We start from the raw sequence: 13,103 nt of genomic DNA, 5'->3' as shown, positions 1-13,103 counted from the left end.
TCAAAGTTGGTCTAATTCTTGTAAAAAGGCTTTGACTGACAAGATTTGGAAACTGAAGGGATACCCGCAGGTTTGCGATAGCATAAGCAACTGCACAACATGTATCTTGTCATCACACAACTACAGCCATGCCCTGTGCAGGACACTTGAGATATTTGGTCATTATGCTTATTGCAGTCTGGGTTGCTACTAAGATCACCCAGAAATGCTACTTTCTCTCGGTAAAGTCAAACTTCTACAACACAGCCCTTTTAAGGATTATTCAGATAACTTCAGATGATACAAACTCCACCACAGGAACAATTCTGATATATACAGATTTTCATAGAGGTGCATGGTAAGTAGGAAGGAGGGAAATGCCATTCAATTCAATGTAAGTGTAAGTGCCCTTCTAATACAAAGACTGTTCTGACATTAGTATCACTAGCACTGCAGAAACCGCTTGATTCGCCTAGAAACAACGCGTAATATTCTGTCCACAAGTCAGAGATGATATCTCCTACATAGCTCAAGTAAAATCTGAACGAAGTTTAGGATGCCATAAAAGTAGGATTGCAGAGCTTATAATGCTTTTTTGAGGTTTGTCTCTGCTTCTTTACATTTTAGAATGGTCTGTTTCATTTTGTGTAATAAGCAGGTATTTTTTTTCCTATGCAATTCATCTGCTGAATTTATCTACTGATGATGTTTAAATTTCCAAACAAGTTTACCAAAACCATTTGACCTCTAACAGAAACAGAATGAAATGAGAATGCAGAACAGTGATTCATTCAGTGAGGAATTATTTATATACTTCAAATGTGTTTTTCATTAAAAATTATATTTATTTATACCGTACACACTACAAAACAGTGGGGTTTTCTTTCTGCAGATACCATTCAATTTTTGTTGGGTTTTTTTTTTCAGATTTTCCATCTTCCTTGTCCTAATAGCTTGGGAGGAGGGACAGGAGTGCAGTACAGATAACACTACAAAGGTCCCTGCGTTTAAGAAGAATGCACCCTTACTGTTCTAATTTCCCTTTCTCACAAACACACTGAGATAGCTCAACATAAAACAAAGCAAAGCAGATCTTCCTACTCAATTTAACAAGGCAAAGTAGTTGAGAGTTTGAGGAAAAATAAAAAAGATGAAAGAAAAAAGTCTGTGAAACTGCTATTAGCTTTTTGCTATGAAGTTTCTTCTTGTTAAATCAGAAGGTAAATTTTCCTTACAGTTTCTGTGGGATCCACAAATGTTTCCTAGGCTTCATCAGTGTACAGCATCAAAAAGTGATCAGAGGCTTGTAATCCATAGGAACATAGTGAGAATTCATTTAGAAAGATTTTTCTTTTGTTTTCTACAACTGCAAACACTGATTTATTAGCTATTGATTCCTACTTTTGGAAACAAGAATACTGAAATGCATAAAGAGTACTAAAAAAGAGGAAATCCGTATTAAGACTTTCCTCTAGAAAACATAGCAGGAGTTAAGTACTCAAGCGGGCATAAAGGTAAGAATAATCAAAATGCACAGCAAATCAAAACAACAACAAGCTGAAACAATGGAGCATTTCTGACTCTCAGCTAAGAAGAATAATGTTCTGGGTCAGCAATACAGAAAAGGAACACATTCTCACTGAAGGAATATTTTATTGTACACTGAAATATCCGTTGGGGTTTTGTTTGTTTGTTTGTTTTTGCTGTGTTATTGTTATTGGTTTTGTAAAGAAAAGAGTCTACAACACACACCCAAATGGTTTTGGCTGTAGACTGAACTTAAGTAAATACCATCACTCAGTCAGTATGTTGTGGTAACTCAGGCTGCCAGTGTGGTTTACCAGCTCAAGCAACGTGTAAACACCGGAAACAAAAAAGATTCAGAGGACAGCCTCTTTTTCTCTCTGCCTTTCTCAGCTGCTTGCTCTTTCTCCCTGTCCATTCTCACTCTCTTTCTTGCTATCCTTCTCGGACTTTTGTTATTTTCTGACAAACCATGTTGGTGAAACACAAAACATTAATGTAACTAGAGATCCTTTTTTCTGGCCCCTAATTTTATCCAAAGGGAAAGTTACCCAATAAAACGTCCAGCATATGTTTTCAGAGCTTCTAAGTGCTTCTGCCATTAATTTCTTTTGATTGCTTCTATAAAACATGCCTTAATCATACTACAGCAATTCCCATGGCAAAAAAGACAACTTTACAGAACAACATAGTTAACATTATTTCCCTGTTCCTTTCGTATTTTTTTTTTAAACACCACAAAAAATCCAGGCCATAGTAAGAAGCACACAAAATTATATTCATCTTTGTTCTGTGACAAGTAGTATCAGCATTTATATCCCCAAATATTATGCATGTTTGACAAAAGAAAAAAGCTTCCACTGATTCACATGACACAATTCTTCTGTTTCCTTTATGTAATGTAGTATATAAGGAATGAAGATGTACTATTGTTTCTAGTAATAATTGGCACTTGAAAAAAGCACCAAGAATTCTGTGTTTCACTTTATCCTTTTTCCCTCCCAAGTATTTTTTCCTGTAGTTCAAAAACTACAACTGTGGTAATGGTGAGTAACTACATTTTCTTTTTTCTAAATGTGTGCAAAGTTGGCACTTTTGTATTAACACTAAACACTAATACTCTTTGTTTGGCATTCATGCCCTCATACTGACCAGACCACTTTTATCTAAGTGTATTTTTTTAAAGACACTTACTGAAAATATGGCAATAGTTTAAGGGAAAAAAAAAAAAGCATGGATATTATTACACATCCCCTTGTAGTGTACGAAAAAGTGCATGACTGGATTTATGTAATAGTACAAGACAAAAAATGGTATCAGATTAGGTACTGTAAAGCATGCCAGCACCTCTGTATTACTTATATCTAGCAGGTAGTTAAAACAAGACCGTGGTTCTTTTAAAAATGTGCATTAAAGCTAACATAAATGAGTAGAACTAGCCAGCAAACTATTTTTCCTGTTTATCTAACAGCTGAATGTAACTGTAAAAAGTAAGCAAAGAAAGAAGAGTTAAACCACCATCAATACAATTGTTTTACATCATAGGCCTGTCAAGGCTCAATATATATATACAAGTGTAACAGCCATGCTTAGTAGAACGTTATCCCCAATGCTTAGAAGACACAAAGACAACTAAGTAGATTTTTTTTCTCTTTTTGTTTGTTTGCGCTTTTTTTTTTTTTTGTTGTTGTTGTTTTTCATTCTTTTTTTCAGGCAAAAGTCATGAGTAAAACAAATTGTCTTTTTGGAGATGACCAAGAACATTCTAATAGAACTAGGGACAACTGCAAGTTTTCTGTGGGTTTGTTTCTTGGTTTTGTTGGCTTTTTTTGTGAAGGGTCTGTCCCCCCAAATTAAAGATCCTACCTTTTTGTTTCTATCCCAAATAAAAAGGAAAAAACAAAATCCCAAACCAACAACCAACAACGGGGAAAAAGCACCTGGTGTTTCTTTCTTTTGTTAAAAAAGAAAAGATTATATATATATGTATATTTTTATATATATATATATAAAGGGAGACTGTATATGGCAGTTCAGATGTGGTGGGCCCTCTCTGAGAGCTGGCATTATGCTGTGTCCATCCTTGAACTAATCTACTGAAGCGAAGGGAATGTTTTTATGCAGATTGGGGTTCTGACTGTGCCGGTTTCGGCTACGGACAGAGGAGAACATCATGTTGCACCCAGGGACTTTGCATTTGTGCATTTCTCGCAAGTGCACTGTTTTATAGTGCACTCTGAGGGTCCCCTTGTTGCTGTACATTTTGTGGCAAATGTTACACATTATCCCACCGTTGCTCACCGAAACACTGTTGAACATGAGGGATCCTGGGACATCAGTGCCCATACCTACAGCTAAGGCAGGGGCATCTGCTTTGTGGGCAGATTCCCCGCTGTCACTTGCCCCATCGACGTCGTCCAGGAGAATGCCCTCATCGCTTCCTGCATCTGATTCTCTTGAGGAATGAATACTGCTGCTGGACTGGATGCTGGAGGTGGTGCTCAGGTCTAGGACCATATAGTCTTCTGATATGCCCCTGCCGCACCCATTCATATGGGAATCCTCAGTACCAGCAGGTGAGGAGGTGTCTTCCCTTATGTCAAGCCCCATCTGATGCTGAGCGCCATATATCTTCACCAAAAATTCATCACGGAGGTCCTTACTAAGAGAAGGCTGTGAGGTGTCCAGGCCCATGTCATCCAGTTCTTTGGTCAACAGTTTACGGTGCAGATTTATGTTAGCACTGTGTCTAAGAAAGGAAGAAGGAAGGGAGAAAAGGAAAAATGTATGTTATTTTTGATTAAATGTACAGTCATCAAGCACTAAATCCAAATTCTGATTTATCAATAATTTATCATAAAAATATCCCCAATCCATGTTTCTTGGAAAATTTAATCTTGTTATAAGTGAACAAATTTCAACATAAAACCAATCCAAAATAAGCAAATTACACCCACACCCCCACATTGTTTTTCTTTTCAGCTGCTGCTCCTCAACATTAGTCCCCAGCAGCAGCTACAGCCCTTTTATTTGATATTTACAAAATAATAAATTGCACTAGCAGAAAACACAAAATGCTCTTCTGGTTTCTGAATCCCTGCTGGCCTTCCTAAAAGCCTTGCTTCAAGAGAAAATATTATTAATATATGCAGTATCTGTGTGTGTTTGTCTCTCTGTCTGTCTCTAGATCCATATCCTTATATATTTATATATACCTATAAATATACCTTTTATTTATATATATATACATATATATATGTACTCACATAACTGTGAAAGTGAAATATATGAGGAGAAAAAAAATATAGGTAACTGAATGATACACAGTCAGAGGTCCTGATTCTGATAATTTAATTTGGGTATAGAGGGATTCAGAATTGGGCCAAACCAAGATGGAAAAGACTTGAAGGGTTTAGGAGAACAAGTCTCTGAAATCTACATATAAGTTTCCTAAAATCTTAGCCAAAGTCACTGGTTCCATCCTTCTGGGAGGACACTGCCATTCCTCCCTGTATTTTTCCCAGTTGTGTGTCCAATGCAGTGCTGAGTGACCCAAGCAGTGTAATTTCCAGTAAAAAGACCCTACTAATGGAAATGAGAATTTGCCCCAAATTAATTAAAACTCTTAAGCATGGCCTTTGGTTTAGGTATGTGCTGAAGTCAGTGTAGGTGCTCAAGAGACACTGGAAAAGCTGTCACTGACGACAGTGGTTTGGACCAGATTCCAAGAGCTGCAACTTAAAATATTCTCAAGTGTTTTAAAGGATCTAGGCCCTTGTTCTGAAGAAATAAAGTTCTATATTTGCAAAAAAAAAAAAAAGTAAGCCTTTGGATTAGTAACTGTGTAAAGCAGCTTATTATTTTAAATATTGCATTCTACTCTCCACTTTTGATATTGGCTTTATTCATCCATTGCAGTAGAACCTCACTGATTTGCAGTGGTGTCAGGAATTCCTCTTTGAAAAACTGCATTTTCTGAATTAGCAATGCAAACAACAAACAACATGACAGACATCAAAGACCTCTGACCAGAGAACATGCTCATTTTGTCAAAGTGCTTAATAATAAGAAATCAGTATAAAGTTTTCAGTATTAGAAAACTTTAGGGTTCACTATTCAGAATGTGCACCATTGCTGAGGAAACAACAAACATTTATTCAGTTTCTTTGAAGGGTGACTGGATTTTCAAGTCAGTAAAAAAAGAATTAGCGAAGTTCTACTGCGTAACATTCTTTGCAAGCTAAGGACCCAAACCCGCAATTTACAACATGCAGACTCACCAGTCTGTCTGCCCATTATAAATTGCAGATCAGAGCCCAAATGTAGGAGGGAAAAGAAGGGGGGTGAGGGTAGTGTAAGGGGAAGGAAAAGAGAGAGAGAGAGAGAGAGAAAGAGAGCATTTTAACATAAGAATACTTCAATTTACATAAAAGCACTAGGTATAAATTGGCAAGGGAAGACACAACAAGGATCAAATATTTTACAGACATTCAGGTCCTACAATAAAAACAAACAAAAACCAACCAACCAACCAACCAAAAAAAAAAAAACCCAAACCCAAAACCCAAAACACACACACAAAAAAAAAAAAAAAAAAAAAAAAAAAAAAAAGAGGAGGGGAAAGGGGAACAATAGCTATTAGCAATATTTCCTTATTGGAAGCTTTTGTTTTAAGAAACCCTTTGAAACATATCTCTCAACCAACTGAAGTCTCAAACAGAGTACAGCAGTTCAATGCAGGTAAGTAAGGAAAATGCAAATATAGGAAGATTAAATTGATATGAAGTTAATTTCTGTAATTTTCTATCACTTACTTTGTGATTCATCTGTCTTTTGCACATAACTTTTGGGAATAAATACAGAAAACAGCAATAGAAGTGATCCGTTCCATTCACCTGCAAATGCAGGTAACTGTTCTCTGACATAAAACTGATACTGAACTGCAGTTTCATTGAATCGTGTCTGCTTGGGATGCAATTATTCCAATAAGGGAGGGTCTAGAATGGAAAATTTCTCTCCTAATGAGAAACAGTTGAGAGGTATGGGCAAGGGTGGAAAAAGTGGAGAGTATTCCTTGTTTTTCTCCCACATGGGAAATACTTCTTTAACACAAGCAACTATAGCACCATTGCTTTTTTAAGGCGCAGAAGTGTAATTATGCATATCCCCACACTGCACTTAGGAAGGCTGAGCTTACCTTGTGATAAGATCAGCTTTCTAATCTTTTGCTAAATTGAGATCACAAAAGAGAGAGAGAGAAAAGAAGAGAAAAGACAAAGAAAAGGGTGGGGGGGGGGGGAGAGAGAGAGAGAACAAATTCACATTCCAGTCCAGACATATCTGGTTTAAAAAAATAAAAAAAAAAAAAAAAAAAGACAAAAAAATATAATATCTGAAACCAATAAAATACAGACTTTTTAAAAAAGTCTTGACAATGAAACTGCATTTTTGCCAGTTGTAATCTCACTTATACTGTTGTCCTGATGGAAACTGACTCAAATACACAATATGAAAAACATAAAGCAAATTAATCAAAGCATATTCACAGCATCCCCATTATCATCCACAAATGACTTTTTAGCAGATGCATGCAGTGCACACATACATGAATGACAAACTGTAGTCCTGGCAGTCCCTTGCCTTCCTGGTGTCAGATGGCATACAATTCCATGTAAAGTTGCTAAGTGCAGTACAGGAAATGCTTACTGTGAAGGCCTGTCCACACTGACCACGGTTATTACATGACCATAAAAGCACATTTGTGCTTATCATCATAATGCTAACTGCAAACTACTCATAAAGTGCTCCTGTGTTTATTTCTTATGATTTCTCTTCCTCACTCCCCTGATACAGAAATTTACTGCAGAGTAGAAACTAGTCAGGATAACTGTAACTGTTTCCACACATTTGTGTTCCTATTTCCTCAGTTTGCCGCTGAGAAAAACAGCAGCCAGGCATGCAGTGAAAATAACTCCAGCATTCACTGAATGAAGAGATAAGAATAAATTACCACATTAAAGAGGGCCACTGAGCCCCAGAAGGACAGAGGCCATTCTGAGAAAGACCAGTGTAAGGATGCAAACCCGGCTCATGCTCTGATAAGAAGAGATGCTTCTCTTTATTCAATTCTCACTTACAGCAGTGGCAATCAGTAATCTAGTTAAAGTATGTACCAGCCCATAATATCTGTCAGGCAAACGATGTGCAGAAATGTGCGGACCAGTTCTGGCACTCTGCTCAGTAGTGTCCCTTTTCCGCTGTCAGCAGTACTGTTGGATTCTCCTAATATAATTACATTGACTTTTATTCAATTAAGTGCCATTCCTAGCCTTAAAAAGAAGCTACTTTATCAATTGATTCAGGTGTAATGCAATAATAAAGATGAACTCATGGCAGTGCATTAGCTCTGCTGTTCATAACTTCTGAACATAGGTTCATTCATAGCAGTCGATTTCCATTATGCAACCACAGTTCAAAAGAATTGATTCTTTTACATTCATTTCTTAATCTATTTCACTTGTGTTTAATACTCTCCCTAAATATCATATGCAAAAACATCCTGGTAAGGATGAGAGGAATAAATTGTGAGAAAATGTTCATTTATTTCAACATCAAGTTTTGAAATCTTATGACAAAACCAAAGTCACAGAGGCTAAAACCTCAGAATTAAAAATACTGTGTGCTGAAGATGCTAGCAACTTACATGTCCAGGAGCTGAATGATCGCTGGGATAGGAAGGAAGGAAAAGTATGTTTTCATAGATGCACCAGTCTAGAGTGCTCAGAGACCAACTCTGCACGTTTCCCACCTGCCACACAACTAAAAGTAGCATTGCACCATGAGGCATAGACTGAGAATACTGTGCAAGGTGCTGCTTCTACGGTACCCTCCGTAAAGAGGGTGTTTTTCAGGACTGACTGCAGCATTCCCAAGGGTTCTTTGGGAAAAGTTATGTGTAGGAGGAACATGCCCACGTATGTAAGGACAGCTACAAATAATGGATTCATAATCAAAAAAATGGAACTAAGGAAGAAGAGTATGGATAAAAGCAGGCTAGAAAGAGGAGCAGTACAGACAAAGGAGTTTATAAAGAGACATTTCGTGGGAAAAGGTAAGCACTGGCAATCGCCAAATAGAACAGCATTTAGTTTAGGGGAAGAATTGAAGCACGATTTGCTATGAAGCTATGAAGGCTATTATTCAGCTGTAAAGGCAGAAGAGCGTGGCTGACAACCTGCAGTCTGACCTAGTAGCTGCGAACAGCAGAAAGAAAAACATGAGAAGAAAACTCCAGCATCACAAATATTGGCCAAGCCCAAACTACCTTTTCTCTTGATAAATGTGACTTATTTTTTGCTCCTCTCATCCAGTGCTGATCTTCCTTGCTTTTTTTCTTGGAAAACGTACTTATTCAACCATCTTAAATTGTTCCAGTAGTTTCCAGATCCCCTCCTCCATACGAAATTGAAATATTCTATCCTAATCCAACTAGTTCTCCTCTGCTTTTTCACTCTCAAATCCTAACAAGTCCTCTACTAGCTCTCAGCCAATGCTAGCCACCTTGCCATATGTTCATTTGCTCCTCCCCTTGGCACCTACAGTTTCTTGCTTCAGCTGTTCTGTTCCCTGATGTGATTTACAATGCCATTACCATTTCCTCCTCTGAATATTGCTCCCAGGTATGTTAACAACGTTCCATGAGTAAGCTGAGACACAGCTTGGACAGAGCGATTTGCGCCAGTGCACGAGCACTGCCATTAAACAGGTCGAAAATCATGAAGCAAGGTAAACCAAAACCAGCTGAGCTTCAGCTTGCTGTGGGTCCATTATTCCTCATACCTGAGGTAGCTAATTTACGGCCATATCTGACGTTCTTTACACTGCACTTGATGCTGTCTATGCAGGGAAAGAACCTTGAAGAACCTCAATGAATGGCAGAGGTATATATATGTATAGAAAACATAAAATATTTGACCTAATAAGATCCTTTGAAAGACGTCAGACTTCTTAGACTGCTTATTTGTACATCAACTACAAAATGACATTTGATCCTGGCAAAGGAAATGTTGCATAAAGACAACTGGTGAATGAAGGCTTACAGGCAGAAATACAAGGTCAAAAGAGCTTAACAAAAGCCTATCTCACTCAGCTCCAGTTGCCAGATCTATCCCATCCTAGGAAAGAAGGAATAGTGAAGAGGGTTAGCTCTGAGAACTTGAAATATTACATGTGCCAAAAAAATGTCCAAACATCTGTTTAGCTCTGTACTACATGTCATGTACCCTTGAAACCAAGCATAGTATTTTTCCAAGACCTTTTTGAGATGTAGCTCGTTGTGGCAAGAAAATTTTGACAAAGTCTGATTTATTTTAGAAAGCCTAGAATGCCTGATTTTTCCACATAATTAACATTTTTCTTTCAAGTTCTTTCAAGTTTCTATTCATGAATCAGACATATGGTGGGCAAGTGTGTGGAAAGTCCTCACCAGAGTGAATTCACCCTTTTGAATTCAATGATCTTGAGAATAGATCAGTGCTGCTGTAATGACGATAATGATGACACACATGCAATCTGTGAGTTTGGCCAAGCGGCAAGGGTATCTCACCTCCCAATTCACCACTGCCCTTTCAGAGAAGAGTTTCAGTGGCAGCACAATGCAGAGAGCTACAGCAACTACAGCAGCTTTCTGACTGTGGGCATGATCCCACTGGTGGTAACATTTTCCTTCTCTTGTGAAGTTCATGGAAGTATTCTTCCATAATCAGAATTCACTGTTGGTTCCACCCCACCTACTACTAGCAAGCTCCTGTAGTGAGAGATGCACTATGCACCAACAAAAGACCTAGGAAATATGGTCAATTAAACATACATGCCATTTACACAGCTCATAAATCCAGACTGGGCAGTTTCTTTCTACACTGTCAATGAACCTGATTTTGCTAATTTACTATCCATTTGTTGAAAAGAAAAATGTAATGCCTACTTTATTTTTATTTAGCCAGTCTTCTTATTTCTTTTTGAAGTGAGTGAGGAGAAATGTATCAGAGAGTAGAATTTGTCCTGGCAAAGAAATTGGCATGAATTCTATGCATGACTCTAGGCCAACTTCGGATGCACCTGTGCCTGCACTACTATCTGCACAAGGGCAAGCCTCATCTCTGATGTGCACAAGCAGAGTTAGGGAATTTGGATGATAAAGAGTACTCTGTTTATTTAAATTCAAGTATTATACAGAGCACAAAACCAACTGCATGAAAAATTGGGTGGAATGTGTTGTTCACAGTTTGGGACAGGGCAGGTTGTTGAAAATGAAACATAAAGCATTGTTTTCTTACTTTTTAGCAAGAGAAAAATATGATTACACTTAAGGGGATGAGAGGATAAAGAGAGGAGAATGAAGCAGCAGCGTAATTGTTGGGGCAGTCAATTAGGGACTCAGGAAACCCATTTTCCAGTCCCTGATGCAGTCAGACAGAAAGGCCAAGACAACCAATGTCCCAGTTAAATGTCCTAGCTATTGGCCTCTTGCTCCTCATTGGCTGACTGTGACAAAGTTCCCTGATGAAAATCTCACTCAAACATCAAAGCACACTGAAATTAAAATTCTGAAATTAATAATTTCCCACATTTCTAGTTCTATCCCACCACACCTTTTTTTCCCATGTTTCCAAATAAATCAGTATCCCAATCTCTTATACTTCAAATGTTCTGAAAATGCATTTTCTGGCAAATACATGATTTGCCAAAGTAATACTACCCAACCCTATCATTCCAACACTGCAAAGAAACCACAGACAGGAGGTCACAGGAGGGGGCCATCAGTCTTTGGGCAGCTTTTCTTTAAGATACAATAAGTGATCCCAGCATTATGTAATACATTAAAATTATATTTGGAGACATAATGCATTAAAAGTCAACATTGAATTATTTTCTCTTAAATTCTGTTCTTTCAGGTAATAGTAGATTTGTTTGGGTTTGTTTTAGTGGGTTTTTTTGGTTTTTTTTTTTTTTTTTTAAGAAGACAGAAGCTCTATTGGTTTACGAAACATGAAACCACACAATCTTCAGCAGTTTGAAGAATGTTCTGTTACAAAGTCAAAGGCAGGATACATTTCTCTGATGGTTTATGTACAGATTGGTAAACCTCTTCTTAAAGTTGGATACTGAAGTAACCGCTCAGGTTGTACAGGCCCCATACAAGGTATCCTCCTGCCATACCTAGTCTAGAACTGTCAATCTGGTTAAAAATATCATAAACAAGGAAACTTTCCTTATTCTTCCCATGAGACTTTTTCCACCCCTATCTTCAGCTTAGTATTCAGCCTACGTTTTTACTATAATTAAATGTTCAAGCAAAGTTCTCTTTGTTTCTTTTCACCTCAAAGGCTGTCAATTAAGATTTATGGGTTTGTTTAAAAATTTCGGCAAAGTATTGAGGTCTTACCTCAATTTCATGTTCCTTTCCTGCTTATTTAATCCTGAAGCTCATAGAAAGCCTCAGAATATGTGAACATAACAGAAAGTAAACCCAGAATTTTATGCTTTTCAGAATCTCTGCAGACTGAAAGTGCTGAGTTTCATGCAGCTAAAATCAAAGAACCAGAAAGTAAGACTCTGGCTAAATATAACAGTGTACATATTTATGAGAAAAGATGTGGCCCTAACTCTTCAAGAAGGAAGCAGCAATAATTTCCCACATTTACTTTAGAGATTCAACAACAAAACAGTTCCTGGAATTTAATTAGTAATGGAAACTGTTAAAGAAATTATTTTCTCAGTTACTGTTCTAATTTTGCCACTCTATCAGCAGGCTTTGACACAGTTTTGTTTTCTCGTTTGTTTTCAATTAAAAACGAAAAAAAAAAAAATCCATAAATCTAAGCAAAGATAATAAAGGTTTGAAATCCTCATCTGACCAAAGTTATAAAATTCCCATTTATCTGAACAGAGCCAAGGTTTCAGCCTGTGAAGCAGCATTTCCATATATTTGACCATGTTTAGTTTGCCTCTAAATGTAAGGGGAAAAGTAGGGATAGGGGCTACATGTTAGAACAATGAATGAAGACAAAATACTACACTACCCAATGAGACCACGGCATTTCTACATGAACAGTTTGGGTAATAACATCAGTTCTTGAGGCTTTAAATCGCATAAAATCTGAAAAATATTAACCTTTCATAGGAAGAAAATCCAAAAGGTAAAATACAGTTCAGCACCTATTAAAAAAAGTGAAAAAAAAAAACAGTGCTTATTAAATACAGGAAATAAAGGACAAGCAGGTTCTTGCAAATTAAAGATGTGGAGCCCAGTCATTTCAATCCCTTTCAATATGAAACAAATCACTCACACTGGTCACGAAGACAGCTCCCTCTACACTCAAATTATTCACTTGAAGATAAGCTCCCATCAAACTCTTTAGGGGTTTAACTAATTTACTGCACAGATACGGCACGTCTGTTGTAATAACAGGTAGGATGTATTGGGGTCGACCATTTATCAGAATTAGACTTCTTTTTTCAATTCGCAGTGAATTATGCTGCCTACACTGCTCCTCTTTCTCAGAGCTTCCCATCCCCTTACGGCCCCTAATGTGCCAGGC

The 13,103-nt window shown here is 37.5% G+C and overlaps 1 protein-coding gene across 2 annotated transcripts in view; it reads right to left on the bottom strand.

The window, feature by feature from the left end:
* The window catches only part of BNC2 (basonuclin 2), a 333,331-nt gene that overhangs the window by 4,447 nt on the left and 315,781 nt on the right, over nt 1–13,103 (bottom strand). Inside the window, exon 6 of one of the 2 annotated variants that reach the window (XM_030470480.1) lies at nt 3,805–4,252. In XM_030470480.1, coding sequence (XP_030326340.1) covers nt 3,805–4,252 — 448 coding nt within the window. Of the gene's footprint in view, nt 1–2,943; nt 4,253–13,103 lie in introns of those variants that run through there. The other variant, XM_030470479.1, reaches the window with a different exon arrangement.

This window comes from Strigops habroptila, chromosome Z (genome assembly GCF_004027225.2).
Source record: "Strigops habroptila isolate Jane chromosome Z, bStrHab1.2.pri, whole genome shotgun sequence".
Classification (NCBI taxonomy): Eukaryota; Metazoa; Chordata; class Aves; order Psittaciformes; family Psittacidae; genus Strigops; species Strigops habroptila.
This window is presented reverse-complemented; position numbering and strand designations above follow the sequence as displayed.